General features: G+C 38.9%; 1 protein-coding gene across 1 annotated transcript; it reads right to left on the bottom strand.

The window, feature by feature from the left end:
• Positions 1-8289: 8289 nt before the first annotated feature.
• Positions 8290-17478, bottom strand: GDF3 (growth differentiation factor 3). The gene is made up of 2 exons (XM_004455270.5): positions 16942-17478; positions 8290-9993 (listed from the first exon to the last, which is right to left on the bottom strand). The coding sequence occupies exons 1-2, from the start codon at positions 17207-17209 to the stop codon at positions 9164-9166; spliced, it is 1098 nt and encodes a 365-aa protein (XP_004455327.1). The 5' UTR covers positions 17210-17478; the 3' UTR covers positions 8290-9163.
• Between the last annotated feature and the right edge of the window lie 699 nt (positions 17479-18177).

Here is an 18177-nt window from a genome sequence, read left to right as displayed (position 1 = left end):
CAGGATTTAGTCAAGTTAACAAAGATTTATCCTTCTAAAAATATGATTACCACATATATATAAATACCATATAATTATATAATATGTTATTTATTTTAATTTTAGGTTCTTCCTTATTTTTCACATAGTTTTCATATTACTTATTCACATACTTACAACTTATCCACACTAGCTTCCTATGTCACAAATTTAATTACTCAGATTAACAAAATCTTTTAAAACAAGAATAAAATAACAGGAGATAAGTAATTGGGGTGTAGAGTATGGAAGGATATGATCAATATATGAAAAACTACAGGGTTATATGATTCAGAAACAAATAGTAATAGATGCAACTAGGCCCTTGTTCCGTTTAGCTGTTTCTTAGAAACTGGCTCCATGTAATTCTTTTTTTTTTAAATTAATTAACTTTTTAAATTTATTTTTTTGAAGCTACATTGATCACAAAAAATGTTACATTAAAAAATATGAGAGGTTCTCATATACCCCACCCCCCACCCCCACCCATGTAATTCTTTATGTGAGAAACAGAGCCAAAGTTCCTACAGGAAAAAACACATGGAGTTTATGGGGCTAAAATGAAGGCAGGGCAGCATTCCTTCTGTAAATTCTCACGGAGAAATCTGTTTGCTTTTGCCAGCCTTTAGCGACTGTGCTCTCTCCTTGGCCTGTGGCTGCCTTCCGGTCAGCAGTCACATCACTCAGACCTCTGCTTCTATGGTCACGTCTCCTTTTCTGACTCTAACCCTCCTGCCTCCCTCTTATAAGAACTCGTGATTACACTGGGCCCACCTGGATCATCTGCAGAAACCTCTCCTTCCCAAGACCCTTAACCCAATCTCACCTTCAACATCCCTTTTGCCAAGTAAACCAACAAATTTACAGGTTCCAGGGATTAGGATGGATGGGGGTGTCTTTGGGGAGCAATTATTCTGTCCACCACACTTGCCTACCTTGGAAACTCTTGGCTCTGCAGGACCTTTATTTGAGATGTGGGACTTCTGTCCCCGTTTCAGAACTCTCACCTGCCATGTCCAAAGAACTACTCCATCTTGTGGAGGCTCCAGCTTAGCCTTCCTAAGTGAGGAGGAAATTTGTGCTTAGAGCTCAGGTTTAGAGTTTGTGAGACTTGAGGTTCAACGTTCTAGAACTCTAGATTTGAGACCCTAGAGGAGCCTTAGATCTCAAGAGAGTGAGCTCCATTCTGGTAGTACCAGAAGTCCTTGGACCTCATCTTAACTTATTACACTTGCAAAGTCTATTTCAAAGTTCACATTTGGAAGTTCTAAGGGGATATGAAGTTTGGGGAATACTATGCAACTCAATACAGATGTGAAGACATTTTCCTACATTTTCTTCTACTACTCATATAGTTTTTGCATTTACATTAGATCTGTGATTCATTTTAAGTGAATTTTTGAGGATGGGGTGTGATAAGGGTTTTAAAATAAAGCAGTATAAGCCCTGATGTTCCCAATTTTTCAAATTACTTTCACTATATAAAATTTAGTTTGTCCATTTCTACCCCCAAAAAAACGTGTGCTCAGATTTTAATAGGCATTGTGTTGAATCTGTAGATCAACTTGGATAGAACAAAACTTCAACCATGTTGTCCTTCCTGCCCATGACCAGGATCTATTTCAAGTCTTGTACATATATTGTTAAATTTATTTCCAAATATTTTATGATCTTGTAAATGGTATTTGTTTTTAAATTTCATTTCTGACTCTTCATTGATAACATATAGAAAGAGAATTGATTCATCGATATTGACCTTGTAATATGAGACATTGCTGATTTCATGTATTATTTCTAGTAGGTTTTTGTAGATTCTTTGGGATTTTCCAGGCACATCATCATGCTTTCTGCAAGTATAAAGTTTTAATTCTTACCTTCTAATAAGTACACCTTTTATTTCTTTTTTTTGCCTTGTTCAAATGGCTAAAACCTACAGTAAAATATTCAATAGAGAGTATAAGAATGAACATTCCTGTCTTGTTCCTGATTTTAAGGGAAACATAGTCAACTACTTATTCTTAAGTATGATAATAGCTGTAGGTTTTAAACACATGTTCTATATCAGGTTAAAGCAGGTCCCTTCTATTTCTATTTTGTTGAGAATTTTTATCATCGATGGGTGTGAATTTTGTCAAATGGTTTTTCTATATCTATCTGAATAATTACATATGATTTTCCCCTTTTTTCTGTTAATTTGTTGAATTGCCACATAATATTTTGTTATGATTCCTTTCATTGTATTCATAATTACAGTTTTATGCCTTTATCTTTCTTAATCTTGATTTTTTGGTCTTTTTTCTTTTTTATTCTTTGAATTATATGTAAGATCTCTACACAAATAGTACAAAACATCTCTGAAAGAAAGAGAAGATCTAAATAAACAGGTAAACATGCTCACAGATTAGAAGGATTTTTGGTAAGATGTCAATTTTGTCCAAATTGAGCTATATATTTAAAGCAATGACAATCAAAATCCTAGCAGGTTTCTTTTTATAAAAAAATTGAATGGATAAACAAAATGTGGTATTAGTCACATGTGGAATACTATTCAGCCATGAAAAGAAATGAAGTACTGATACATACAACATGGATGAATTTTGAAAACAGGCTTAGTGAAAGAAGCCAATCTCAAAGGACCCCATGTTTTATGATTCTGTTTATATGAAATGTCCAGAACAGGCAAATCCACAGAGACAAAAAGCAGATCAGTGGTTGCGAGGGGCTCAGGGTAGGTAGTAATGGGGAATGACATTTAATGGATGCAGGGTTTTTTTGGGTATGATAGAATGTTCTGAAGTTAGATGACGGTGATGGTTGTACAATCTTGCGATTATACTGAAAATCACTGAATTTTATACTTAAAATAATGAATTTCATGGTATGTGAATTATATCTCAATTTTTAAAAAGATAAAAGAAAGTCATTTGTAGTAAGGCAAGCAAAAGGGAAGGAAATGTTCCAAGGAAAGGCAGAGGATTTTCTTGCCTGGGGATAAAGAGAATTCCATACCACAAGAAAGTAACATGACCAATTTAGGGCTTTTTTAAGACCACTGTAGCTGCAGTGTGGGACACAGGTTGAAGGAACGGTCAGTCATAATAACAAACTTGCCAGAGACATATGGGCATAGAAAGAGATAAGAAATCCCTTACAAGAAACTGAATATTGTAAACAGGTCATAAGTACTCACATATACGACTCATAAACAGACAGAAAAATTGGAGGAAATGTCTGACTCAAGAGGAATGTGTTTTGTGTTTTTCATGACCCATAGTTTGAATTGCTGAGATTCCATGAAGCAACTGAAATATGTGAACTCCTTTACATTTATGTATATTGTAATCGGGGGGAGAGTCTATTTGTTTTATCAAGTTCTCAATAGGGTCCTTGATTCCCCCCAAATGTAAGGAATGTTTTAGTGCATTTGCTCATCCCTAGTTCAGTGAGCAGAGGACCGAAAAGCAATACAATTAACAGAGCAATTTTTAGTAAATTTCTAGAATTTCAACTCTTTTTCAGTTTTTTCATTTTCTACCTATGCCCTGGCTTTTCTCTAGGCTGAAATTCCTTAATTGTAAGCTGCCAACTTAATCTCTGAATACCCATATCAAAAACAGTACATCTTTATTTACATGGAAGTCACCCCCCTTTGCTTTCATTTCCTATTTGCATGTCGTTTATATCAGTGGTAGTTATTACATTCTTCCATTCTCAAAAGCCATTTATTGTTATTATACCAGGAGATTTTGGACAATTACCCCCTTTAAGGGGCCTAAAGCCCGGGAACTGAACCTGGGACCTCCCATGTGGGAGAGAGGTGCTCAATCACTTGAACCACCTCTATTCCCTGCCTTGTTGTGTCTCTCATTGTGTTTCTTCTTTGTGTCTCCTTGTGGCGTCATCTTGTTTCTCCCCATTTACTCCATTCCCAAGTCAAGCACAGAAAACAGTGTGACAATAGCTGTAGTGCTTAGTATTGTTTTGAGTAGAGAATAGAGAGGTGAGAAAATAACCCTTAAATAATCCTTGATTATTCCTGATATTTATGCCCCTTTTCTTATTTAAAGGAAACACAAATTAGCATTAACTTGATTTGGCAAGCACCATTTTTATTCAATAAGTACCAAATTGAGTTGAAATGAATGAAATTGATGATGAAATTTTAGACCGAACGGATGCATATGTTAGAGGACTAACCTGTCATTAAATAAGATCATGTGTCTAAAAATGTTCTAAATAGCTAGGCTATACACCTGTGCATAATTTATTTATATTTTGGAATAAGGAGTTCTACCCTGCCCCATCCTGCTCAAATCACAGCATTTAATGTCTCTTCTAGGGCATTTATTTTGACTATTCATAGACTGGTTCTGAAAGACATGAAAAATTTTAATTGAGAAGTAGGATAATATGGGTCTCCTAAAGCCATGAAGTCAGTAACACATGCTCCTCTCCAGCCTTGACCTCGAAACAGTCTCAGGAAACAATCTGAGTAACTCAGCAGAAGGAAACTGCCAATCGCAGGGAAACTGGAAGAAGAAAATAGCCACTATCCTTTCAATAATAAGTATTTTTCATGATGATATGAGTGTTATACATACACCCTTCAAAATCAAAATCTGTTAGATTGAGGAAATTGGACAGTAACAATTCAGTTGAAGTAAATTAATTTACTACTGCACCTTTTGGAATTGTCATTGTTGGGTTTTGACCCACACATAATTTTAGAAATTAGCTCAAAGAACTCAAGGTTTAAGGAAAGCCATGAAAGGAAGATAGATCATTGTCTCAGTTTTCCAAGCTCATGACAAATTCCTGGCTTAAAGAGCAGTTATTCTTTGTCTTACAGTTTTAGAGAAAGGAAGGCTCCCATGGCATCTGGCAGGCTGGCAGTCCTTGGATTTCCTTGGCTTTTCAGTCACATGGTGATGCTCTATCCATTCTCTTCTGGTTTCCCACCGACTTCACATTTTATGCTTCTCTCCTTTGGTTTCTCTTTATAAGGCATCCAGGAGTAGGATTAAATCTCATCCTGATTCAGTTGGCCACATTTTTTTTAATGGCAATTTTTTAGAAGACCTTTTCTTTTTTCAAGATTTAATTTATTTCTCCCCCACCCTACTGTCTCTTATTGTTTGTACTCACTGTCTGCTCTGTGTGCATTTGTTGTGCACTCATCTTCTCCCTAGGAGGCACCAGGAACTGATCCTGGGACCTCCCATGTGGAAGAAGGGTGCTTAATTGCCTGAGCCACCTCTGCTCCCTGCTTTGCTGTGTCTCTCATTGTGTTTCTTCTTTGTGTCTCCTTGTGGCATCATCCTGTTGTGTCTACTTGCTATGCCAGCCCGTTGTGCCAGCTTGCTGTCTTGATCCTTTTCTCTAGGAGTCTAGGAGGCATCAGGAGGTGAACCCGGGACTACCCATGTGGTAGACAGGCACCCAAATGCTTAAGCCACATCCACTTCCCCAGCTGGCCACATTTTAACTAAAAATAACATATCTTCAAAAGTTCCTCTTTGGGGAGCAGATGTAGCTCAATGTTTGAGTGCCTGCCTCCCAGGTACAGGGTCCCGGGTTCAATCCTCAGCACCTCCTTAAAAAAAAAAAGTTACCATTTACAATGGGTCCATACCCACAGTAATGAGATTAAAATGAAAAGCATGCTTTCTTTTTGGAGTATAGAGGTCAATCTACCATAATCATCATCAGGCTGGTATCAGGAGACTGGAATCATTCGAGATGATTTTGTATACAGTAAATAAGACCAGAATCAGGTCGCCGGCAAATTAGTCTCTAAAGTGAGGCACATTACAGCCCAGGAGATGTGCACTTTGAAACATCTTGATGCAGGAATGAAAATATTAGAACTTTTATCCCTGAAAAACTAAAGCGAAGGAAGAAAACATTAGAACTTCTATCTTCTTAAAACACTGAAGTGCCAGAAGAAAACATTAGAACCTCCAATTTTTTTATCTAAAAATAAAACTTTAACATGAGCATTTTCAAACATGCATAATGTATTAATACAGTAGTCTATGTGTTTAAGTTGTAAATAAATATGCAAATATTGGGGCATATGCTAATTTTTTTCATTTGTGCAAATTCAAATAATTTGTGGTCAAATGTGCTAGATTTTAAGGTCTATGATAAAAGTGCTCATTTATCTTGATTCCCAGGACCTAGTACTGTAACTGGCAATGTACAAGACATTCAATAAGGAGCAGCTGAATGACATAAAAGTGAAATTTTGGAGATGACTTGTAATTTTGGCCAATAATATTTGGGATCACCCTGATCAACATGAACAGCTTATAGACTCAAGGAAGCAGACTTGGCATTTTACATTATGAAAAAGAAAGCCAAAATCCAATCAAGCTTATTGTAACTGGGTGGATGAATGTCAATAGAATTACAGTCTGAACTGATTAGAATTCCTCCAGTATCTGGACCTGAAGGTTAATAAAACTTGCCATTTGGATCATTCAACTAAATCCCTTCCTCTGATTTCCCAATAGACATTCAGATGTGATAACTTGGTTTTGGGGGGTTTTTTTTAGATTTTTGATTTTTTCTTTCTTTCTCTCCTCTCCCCTCCCCCACCAGTTGTCTCTCTGTGTCCATTTGCTGTGTGTTCTTTTCCGTCTGCTTGCATTCTTGTCAGCGGCACCTGGAATCTGTGTCTCTTTTTGTTGCGTCATCTTGCTACATCAGCTCTCTGCATGCAGCAACACTCCTGGGCAAGCTGGACTTCCTTCCGCGCAGGGTGGCTCTCTTTACGGGGCGCACTCCTTGCGTGTGGGGCTCCCCTACGCGGGGGCACCCCTGCATGGAACAGCACTCCTTGCATGCATCAGCACTGTGCGTGGGCCAGCTCGTCACACAGAGGTCAGGAGGCCCTGGGTTTGAACCTAGACCTCATGTGGTAGGCAGATGCTCTATCCATTTAGCCAAGTCCGCTTCCCGGTAACAGTTTCTATGTGTACTTTTCTATCAAAGAGTGTAAGCTGATGGTCCTCTCTCTTGGCTGCTAACTGTAAATTTATATATTGCTATCTGGTTCACAGATGAAGTTTTATGAATTTCATTTATGCTAATCAGACTCCCTTGTTCAAGTCTAATACAGTATCAAGAAACCTGGACTTGCAAGAAAGGGACAGGATCAGGGCCACAAGGTCGCCACCAAAGCACTGCCATCCATGCTGCACCACCCATCTTTCTTCTGTGACATTAACTTCTTAGCTCTTTCTTCAACAAATACAATCTAGAATTACCTCGTAACATACCGAGGTGGGTTACTACTGTCGGAGTCATCCAGATTGCTTCTTAACTTGTTTATAAATGATTCTTCCAAAGTCATAATCTCTTCCTGATCTCAACAAAAGCAGCATTTCTCATTCAAATGATGTATTAACAAGGCAAAAAATCGTCTCCTGTTTGCACTGAAGGAGGTACATTCAGAGTGGCAAAAATATGCAGATTATTCTTTGTTCTCCCTACAAATTCTCCATATTTACTGCTGCTCTGCACTGATGTCCCAGCTAGAGAAATTGATCTCAGGCAAAGTGATTTTGTGTCCATTCTACAGGAATGATTGCAGCAGTTTCTTTGAATATCCTCGGTGTCCAATAATAACACAATAGATAAATCATGGAATATGCATGTAATGGCTTATTATTCAGCAGTGAAAAAAAAGAATTATATCTATACCTGTCAACCTATATGTATCTCAGAAATATTGATAATAAATTGAGGGAAAAAAACGAAGAAAAATATTCTTGTTCCAGCATTGTTTGTACAAAGTTTACAGATTTGTGGGGCATTACTTTGTAGTGTTTATGGATACAAACATAGATAGTAAAATTATAAAGAAATAAATGGGAAAGACAACAAATTCAGGATGGAGAAAGAGATAGGGAGGGTTACACAGAGGTCTTCACACATATTTATAACAGTTAAATTATAACAATCTTCATTTAAAAAATACAAACAGAAACAAAAGATTAGATGATGATCAAAGATGAGACTGAGGAGTTTGATTTTAAGGTAATGACAACTGGAGTTACAGAAGGGAATAAAAGCAGTGATTCACAGACTTTTCCACATTAGTTTTGCCAACAAGCGAAGTGAGTGCACTTCTCACACCTCCAGGTATAACCCAAGGCATCCTACCAAGTCTAGAGTTTTATATTTGAAGTCCATGTTAATTTTGCATTCTATCCCATGTTTGTTTTAATAGCAATATATATAATTATAGAAGAGGCAGTTTACACCTTTGACTCTGTAATTCCATGTTTGAAATTTTTTCTAACAAAGTAGGAACAAAGTATGGGCAACAATCTATGAATGACATTATTACAATGCTATCCCATAATGAAAAATTGCAAACAACATATTTATCCAATGATAAACACTCTCTTAAGCAAACTGTGGTATACCTAAACTGTTGTCTAGTATAGCTACTAACTATGTACTTGTTGTTAACTAGAAAAAAAGTCCTATGATGTCACTGAAGGGAAAAAAGGAAGATACAAAATTATACGTACTGTGAGACCTAAGCTATAGAAATTATAGAGCATCAATAAAAGACCAAGAGGAAATGTAGAAAAATATAATATTAGGTGGTATTTGGTATGTTTTTCTATGTTCATCATATCTCTCAAAATGATTTTTAAGTAACCACCATCAATAGATGAGTAAGGAGAGCTGGTAAACTTAGGAAAATCAGTTATTTAGCTTTTCTGAACCCCTTTCTCTTCATCTATAAAACATAAATAATAACACCAACCTCAAAGAACAGCAAAATAAGGTAAGTAAGCCATAGAATAATGCCTCAAGCATAATAAATCATCAGCAAATGCAATGGCCTTCTATTTAGAGTCTAATGTATTGTCATATGCATAATGAGCAGAAATTAACTAAGATCATTACAGCTCCAAAATGTGTTTTGTGTATATATATATACGTGTGTGTGTGTTTAACTATAGGTATCATTAATGATTGTATTCTCAAACTTGGATTTTCCAAGAAGACAAATTCTAAACATAAGTAAATTGATATTTCAGATCCAAGAGGTCCTAAACCAAATAGGTAGTTTTATTAGAAGACCTGCCCAAAGAGCACTTCTTCTATTCCCTTTTCTGGTAGCCTACCCACACCCACACTCATCAACCACCATATCCTCATAATGTCTTAGAATGACATTGTCATCATTGTCCTGATAGAGCATGGAAATGGGGGATAGCTTGGTGGGGACACAGACAGCCTGAGGAATCTCTGGGTCAACTGCATTCATCAGAGCTTGCATGAAAGCATAATTGGAGCTGTTGAGAGAGGTGGTCAGTGAGAAAGGACACTCTCCATGGCAATAATTTGCCATGAACCCCTTTGGGGCAATGATCCATTTGTGCCAACCCAGGTCCCGGAAGTTGATGAATAGCTGATGACGATGGCAGAGGTTCTTGCAAGAAGCCTTAGGGACAGGGATGGCTGCTCTCCTTTTTCGGGAAGAAGGGTGGCACTGCTCCGGATTGAGGGTTACCACCAGTAAGGAAGCATGAAGGGAACGTCTCAGCTTGGCACAGGTGTCTTCAAGCTGAAAATTCACCTCAACATCTCTGTCTCCTTTGACAAGTATCTCCAGGAACAAACCCGCGTTCTTCTGGGGGTTGATGTACCAATCCTTAGCCACATCCAGCAAGTTGAAGCGAAGGGCACCTTGAGGCCATGGCACTGACTGCAATGCAAAGAGTTTCCCTGGCTTAGGGATGGACTTGCCCCACACAGAAGCCTTCTGAACCAGAGACAGAGCCAATTCCAGTTCTGGTCCCAGGTCGTAGTAAGTACTGGGCCCCAAGTCCAGGCCCAGCTGGGCAATTGTGAGCTGGTCCTTCTCTTTGACGGCAGACAGGTTAAAGTAGAGGAGCTTCTGTAGGCAAGAGGAGGTTTGGGAATGTTTCTTGGAGTTAAGAAAGAAACCTAGATGGGAGCAGAGAGATGTGAGAGTCACCATAATATATTTTGCTTAACATCCGTTTGTATAAGCGTCAAATATCCACATATATAAAATAAAGGCAGAGAATTATCAGTTATTCTCATTTGGGAAGAACTGTTTCTCCCATTTCTCCTTCTAGGCCAGAGTTCTTATCTTCACATCTACAGATCTGCGAGGGATCCTGGGTAGAATTTAAAGTGTCCATGAACTTGGTTGGGTGAAAAAATTACATCTTTATTTTCACTAAATTCTAAATGAAAATCAGCATTTCCTTCAATTATGAGTATAGGTGACAAATCTAGTAAGAGTACCAGGACCTGTGACATGTCACCAATGAAAGATATGTTCATGTCACTTAAGTTGTTATAAATATCTTAAAAATGACACACACTACTTTGAACTTAGAGTAGCCCTAACTCTCTCTTCCCTTGATCTTTTTATTTATGGCACTGTAGCAGTTTGATATTATTTAAAAATTCCAAAAATAGATATTGGATTATGTTTGTAAACTGGTCTGTCTGAGGTTTCACTTTTACTTAATTAAATTATGATTAGGACTTTGATTGAGCTATGTCAGTAGGGTGTTGTGTTCCTGCCCCTTGGTGGGTGGGGACTCATGGATAAAAGACATGGCAAAGGACAGAGTTGGGAGTTTTTGGATGCTAGAACCCCGGGAAGTAAATACACAGAACACAAAAGAATACAAACGGCTCCTTAGGCACAGCAGAGGCCCTGGGATGAGAGATGAGCCATTCACCTGATCATTCACAGTTGGCCTTGTGAAAGGAGCAGAGCAGCTGAGCCTGGAGAGAATCAATCCCGGGAAAAGAGGCAAAGCCTAGAGAGCCTTATGGTCTACAGCTGACCTTGTGAAGAAAACAGAGCAGTTGACCCTGGAAAGAAATGGGCCCCTGGAGAGAGATGAGACTTATTGCAGCCTCCAGCTGATATTGGAAGAAGCTGGGACCATGAAACTTTACCAGGGAGAGAAAGGCTGAACGTTGGCAGCCATCATTCTCCAACACGTGGCATAGACTTTGGTGAGGGAAGTAACTTATGCTTTATAGCCTGGTAACTGTACACTTCTACCCCAAATAAATACCCTTTACAAAAACCAACAGGTCTCAGGTATTTTGCATCAGTACCCCCTTCGTTGACTAATACAGGCACTAATAAATCACATACGTTACTATATACACATCTGTTTTTTAAAATATTTCTATAAATGTATTTCAACATTTAATTGATTTCCTTTGAAATCCTAAATATTTTATTTCATGCATGTAAACCATTATTCTGCAGGGGCTCATCTGCTTCACCAGATTGCCAAAAGGGCCCATGGCTCAGAATTGTTTAAGAATCTCTCTGCTGGGGAGCGGATATAGCTCAGTTGTTTGAGTGCCTGCTTCCCACATACAAGGTCCTGGGTTTGATGCCCAGTACCTCCTAAAAACAAAAAAAAACAACAGAAAAACCAGTTTGGGGGAGCAGGTGTAGCTCATGCTTCCCACATGAGGTCCCAGTAACACACACACACAAGAAGAATCTCTGTGTTAAAGGGAACTCTACTTTTTTTTTTTAAGATTTATTTATTTATTTCTCTCCCCTTCCACCCTCCCCCACCCCCCAATTGTCTGCTCTCTGTGTCCATTCGCTGTGTGTTCTGTGACGGTTTCTATCCTTATCAGTGGCACTGGGAATCTTTCTGTTTCTTTCTGTTGCGTCATCTTGCTGCATCAGCTCTCCGTGTGTGCGGCGCCACTCCTGGGCTGGCTGCACTTTTTTCACATTGGGGAACTCTACTTTTTGTGTGATTTTAAAACTACAACTTCTCTAATTTAAAAAGAATCCCTGTGTGAGACCATCAGGTGTTGCTGGCCAAATCGAACCACTCAGATTCAATTTAACACAAACTCCTGTCATCCACAGCTAGATTGGACCTCCAGGAGCCCCGTCCTTTTTAAACTTAGGTGATTCCTCATCTAAGGCTCAGGGCTGTCAATGTTAACCATTCTCATCCTTGTGTCTCTGAATATTTTGTCTCCCAACTGAATACTGAGGTACAACGTGATTCTTTAGTTTCTCCACATGGACCTCCTTTCTCTGTACTTTTGAAGTTGTGTATTTTTCAAAGTTAACTTCTCTGCCTGGATTTTCAACCCACACCTCCTCCTCTTTGAAAATCTTCAGTTTCTCCCCCTCCAAAAAAATGACATATTTGGTCTAAAGGTACTGTTTTGTTGGGTAGGAGGACTCCACTCTAGGTAGGCATTTTCTAAGTTCATTCAGCCTGTGGAGAAACCAGAACCGAGACCCCAGCATTCCAGCCATTCCACCATAACACTTCCTCATTCCCAAGCCTTATGAAAAAAACAACAAAATCAAAAAGACTTCAAGCACTTCAGTCACTGCCACCATCACTGCTGCCACCATTGACCATCCTACCTCCCTGGGAGACCGACTGTCCTACCAGGGTCCTGGGGCTCCCTGGCAATACATAGTTTAAGAACAAAGAGTTAAAATTAATAAGGGAGAGGAAAATCTCCTGCAGGCATGGAAAGGAAACTATTTAGTCTTTAAAAAGACTGACAATATCAGGTGCTGGCAAATGGAACTCTCATACATTGTTGATGGAACTATACAATCATGCTGAAAAACTGTTGGGCAGTTTCTTATAAAGTTAAAAATATACTTACCATATGACCCATGAATTCCACTCCTAGGTATTTACCCTGGAGAAATGAAATCATATGTTCACACAAAGACTTGTATACATATGTTCATAGCAGCTTCATTTATAATAGCCCAAACCTGGAAACTGCCTAAATGTTCACCATGATGAATGGACAAAAAGATTGTGGTTTAGCTGTTCAATGGAATACTACTGGGCAAAAAGGAATGAATTACTGATAATCCGCAACAAGTGGACCAATTGCACAGACTTTATGCTGAGGGAAAGAAGCTATATGTGTAGAAACACATGCTATTAAGTATCAGCCAGCATCTAATCGGGAAACCAACACCACACAGAAATTTGAATAGGGAAAGTTTAAGATAAAGAATTACAAACTCTAACGGGATTATAATGAGGGTAATGAGGGACTGGCTACTAAGAAGTTATGGGAACTCTAAGAAATGCAGAAATAGGAGATACAGGGAGCAGCCCCTACTAGGTCTGAGATAAAAGGCCTAAGAAAGGTGACAGTCCCAGGCTGAGGTCCAGACCTTGCCCAAGAGGGCACAGCCTGGCTCCCCAAAGGGCAAAGATGACCCTGCTGTACCAGCAGAACTTGCTAAAAATCCATCCTCTGGAACTTGCCAGAAATCTATCCTCTAAGATGCTGGGGAAAGTAGGCGGTTCAAGGCGAAGGGTCTTGCCAGAGGTACTCTGCTGGGAAACCATCCCAGGGAGGTGCAGGGGTGGAGGGTGTGGGGGTCGGGGCACTGGCGGCTGGATGCCGCTGACGCTGCTGAGGCCGTAGGTTGCAGGAGGTGGGTGGCGGCGAGGCTGCCTGCGCTACGGAGCCACGTGCACCGCAGGCGCCGGCTGGAAGAGCACCCTGGAACCCAATGCCCTTCCTCCCGCAGTGTCTCTCTTCAGCGCCCTCTACTGAAAAGAACCTATGTCAGCTGGCGAAGGAAAAAGATTTAAAGGTCCAAGCTCCCATATCACAGCTTCAAACACGGCAGTAGTAAAATGATAACCGACTGGCACACTCCACGATTCCATTTGTATGAAATTCTAGAAAAGAAAGATGAAGCCGTAATGATAGAAAGTAGATCAGTGGTTGCCTGGAGAGGTGGGGGGACTGACGGGGAAGGTGTAAAAGGGAAACATTTGGGTTGATGGAAAGATTTCACATCTTGATTGTGACGATGGTTATATAGCTGTATACAGTTGTTGAACTCAAACTGTAGCCAAAGTAATAATAGGGGGGTATGGAAAAATACATACCAAATAAATGCTATAGACCATAGTTAGTAGTAACAGTCTGATAATATTACCTAATAATCTGTAACAAATGTTCCACAACAATGTACTGTGTTGGTGAAGGGGTGTGTATGGGAATCCCACACATGTTCATGATTGTTTTGTAAGTTCACAGCCTCTAGTAAAAGTATATTTTAAAAAGAACCAAAAAACCTCTAACTGTACACTTGAAATTAATACATTTTATCAAATACAAATTATGCCTCAATAAAATTAATTTTTTAAAAATTCTTTAAAATGACCAATTTCCTCTTAAGCCTCCCATATCATCTCTCCCTTTCTTTTTATCGCCAATCTCTTTTAAAAGGTCCATTTATATTTTCTTACCAGATAGTCTCCTGTTATTCTCCAATCCGTTTACACTTCCTACTGCATGGAAACTACCAGCTCAAAGGCTGGCTAACAGTCAAACGCCGGGATGCTTTTATAGTCTTTACGCTCGAGGCAAAGTCAACATAATTATTCGATCACCTTGAAACAAGCAGATCTAATAGATTGGTCTCTTTTTTACCCATGTCACTCAATCACATTCCTTAGGCATGAAAGAAAACCCAAAAGCCAGAAAGGACATGATCGACAGATTTGACAGCATGAAAATCAAAAGCTTCTATATTTGAAAGAGTCCATTAACAAAATTAAGAAACAAAGAACCAAGAATACTTGTAATATACAAGATAAGTTAAAGTTCATGGTTAGAAGAGCGCTTAAAAATAAGCAAGAAGAAGCCTGACAAATCATAACGAGAAAGATGAATCTTCAGTAGAAAAATGGTCCCAATGTATGAATAGGCAATTATTTGAAAAATAAAAATGACTCATTACCCATTTGAAAATGTATGCCACCTTATTAAGGAAATAGAAATTAAAACAATGAGATCATTTTTTGCTACCCAATTAGCAAAACTTAAAAGCTAAACAGTGCTGTCAGCTAAAAGGCCAAGAGTAGCATGAATAAATATATAAATAAATATATATATTTATAGAATGAAATACCATAGAGCAATGAAAATAAACATTGAAAAATCTCATAAAATATAATGTCATGTGAAAGAAGCCAGACACAAGAAAGTATACATTCCATGCTTCCATTTACACAAAGTTCAAAAACAGGCAAAACAAATAGATAATGTTAGGTCTCAGGATAGGGATTAACCTTTGTAGCGTAGTGACAAACCAGAAGGGGGCATGCGGGATCCTCTGGGGAGCATGCTGTTTCTTGATCTGGGAGCTGGTTATTTTGTGACAGTTCACTGAGTTGTTCTCTATGATTTATGCACTTTTCTGAATGTATGACATACTTTCATAAGTTTTTATGTTTTTTTAAAGATTACTCTCAAAGCTGGGGGGGACTGAGAATTCTCATGGTGGGGTATATTCTTTTGGAGGACATTTGCTATATACATAAAATTTAAATGTGCCTACTCTTTGCTCCAAAAATACCCCTTTTAAAAATTAATCCTCAGGAAATAATAGAAGTGCACAAAAAAATGGGTACTACTTATACTATGGTCCATGCCCATCAACAGGGCATCAGTTTTACAAATTATGGTCTATATATACAATAGAATATCAGGTAACCATTAAAACAAGGATGTTGACGACTATTTGCTTTGACATGAGATGTGCATGATCATGATCTACTGGGCGAAAGGGGGTATGTATAGTATAATCCCAATTTTACAAAAGCATTGCATGTCTATATATTACATATACACAAAGAAGAAAAGTCTGGAAGAATACACATAAAACAATGGTGTTTTTCTCTGCGGGGAGGGAGAGCGGTGAGGTTATGTTCTTGTCCTATATGGTTTGGAAAGATTAAGATCATCACAAAAATCAAAGTTATTTCCATCGGATGGGGGAAGCATTCCTTAAACTTATACCCTCAGGTCTGTTCTCTACTCTCTCCATGGAAAATTCTTCAACCAGCACTTCATACTACCCCTATCTCTTAACTTCCCTCCAGGAATTTTCTCTGACTTCCCTCTCACAAGGTCCTGAACTTCTATCTAAACACTTTATTTTCCCTTCTATAAACCCTTCAGATTCAGGCTTTAATCTCTATATTCTCAAGGTCATAGACCATATCACATTCCAAGCACATAGTAGTTATCCAGTAAATGCTTCTTCGATGAAAAAATATCCAAGTCTTCTCACGCATTGCAGTAGAACTAACCAAATAGGACTCTCCATTTTGCATCTGAACCACCTAGGAGGCTGTTTGAAATGCAGATTCGCTACACCCATCTCAGACTTTGAATAAGAATCGAGTAGGAGAGTGGGGGGCAGGAACTGGGCTGGAGGGAACCTATTTTTAACCGGTGGTCCCTTGTGATACTGGTGGGTGGATGGTTTGGAGAACTGTTGAAATCCACTCACTAACTCCTCATATAAAGGGTATAACAAGGGCATATTATTCCTTTGTATTCTCAAATCAAAAATAGCCTTTTCCATCCAATAGCAGTAGTGGGAAGTATGGAGAAGGAAATCAGTACTCATGGGCAAACTGAGGTCACACTTATCATTCCCTCTTTGTCATATTAGCGCAGGCATCGCAGGCACGAGTGTGTAGGTTGTGGGCTGAAAAGTGGAAAACTGAGTGTTAATTATGCCCTCACCCATTCCAGACAAACCAGCACAAAGTAGTTGAATCAGAAAAACCTAGTTTGACTCCTAGCTGTTCACTCAGTAGCTATATTATCTTGAATAGGTTACAAGTTACCTAGCGCCTGAGCCTGAATTCCCTATACTGTTAAAAAGTTGGTAAGTGTGTAGCTGTCTTCCTCTCAAGATTGTGGTTGGGATTAAATGAGATAAAGTATGTCAAATACCCAGCAGAGGTCCTTTTACAAGTCACTCAGTAATAATTATCTCCCTTCTTTCCTTTCTTCATAGCCCCCCACTTCCAGATTTTTCTCTGGGAAACACTCCTATTTCCTTACCTTGGTCTGGAAGAAGTCGGAGTACGTTCCCACGGACACCCAACTCCTTTAGGTAGCATAAGTCTTCGGAAACGCCTGCGGATGGTGCTGCTGCTTGGTCCTGGATGATTTTCCTTAAGATATAAGGCACCGGCTGGAACTTCGGGGGTGAAGGCACCTTGTCTAGGCCCAGAAATTGGAGAAAGACGTGTTCTTGACATTGGGATGGCTGGCCCAAGGCCAGAGTTAGCAGAAGGCTGAGAGCCAAGCCTGGATGGAAGGGAAGCATGGCCTGCGAGGTGGAGACAAGCTCAGTCAGGCTTGGGAGAGCTCTAGTGCCAGACTGCCCAGCAATTCAAGAGCTGCTATTTTATCTGATTTAAGGTAATCAAGTGTGAATTGCTCTCTTCCCAGCTCCTCAAAGGCAAATGGATGTGACAAGACATCCCTCTTTTGCTTCTTCTTCTTCCCTTGCTCCTCTCTTCCAGAAAAAGTTCACAAAACAAAGATTGCCAAAACATGGACATTAAACTCTACAAGAATCTGAGGTTTCTGAGCAATAAACAGAGTAGAAATGCCTCTTTATTCATTTAACAAACATTTATTGAGCATCTATATGCAAGGAGTAAGATAATGAATAATTCATATTCTAATTAGACAAAAATATATAAGTAGATATCTACTAGATGTATATTTTCACATTTATATGGGAAACCAAGCAAGGGAGAGAGAACTCTTCCCAAGGAAAGTTAATCTATGTTCTCTATCTGTCTTCAGCTCTATGAGGTACTATATTTTGTTCATCTAGCTTTACCCTTCCTGATTAAAAGTCAAGAGACAGACTGCCTGGGTTAATTCTGGTTCAGTCATTTATTCACTGTACGATATTGGGCAAGTTATTGAACCTTCCCCAATTTTTCTTTTCTTGACTGAAAACAAAAGCTGGCCTAGCGTAACCACGGGGCTCTGAAGAGACATAGTTGTAGGTGCTCAGGACAATGCCTGCGGCAGTTTAAGCATACACAAAATGTTCCCAGAAGAGACAGCTTCAAAGTTTAAGTAGACATTTTTTCAGTTACACAATCAGGCATTTAAAGTTGAGAAAAATACCTGTGAAAAGGCATGGAGGTGATTGGCAAGTTTGAGCATGAGAGCATCAATTTTTTAAAAATTTTTGTTTTTTGACCACACTACTAGAAGATTTTTTATGGAAGAATTAGCCTGTTTGTCACCTAAATAATGTTTACGCTTTGTGAG

The sequence above is a fragment of the Dasypus novemcinctus genome, chromosome 20 (assembly GCF_030445035.2).
Source record: "Dasypus novemcinctus isolate mDasNov1 chromosome 20, mDasNov1.1.hap2, whole genome shotgun sequence".
NCBI classification, from domain to species: Eukaryota; Metazoa; Chordata; class Mammalia; order Cingulata; family Dasypodidae; genus Dasypus; species Dasypus novemcinctus.
This window is presented reverse-complemented; position numbering and strand designations above follow the sequence as displayed.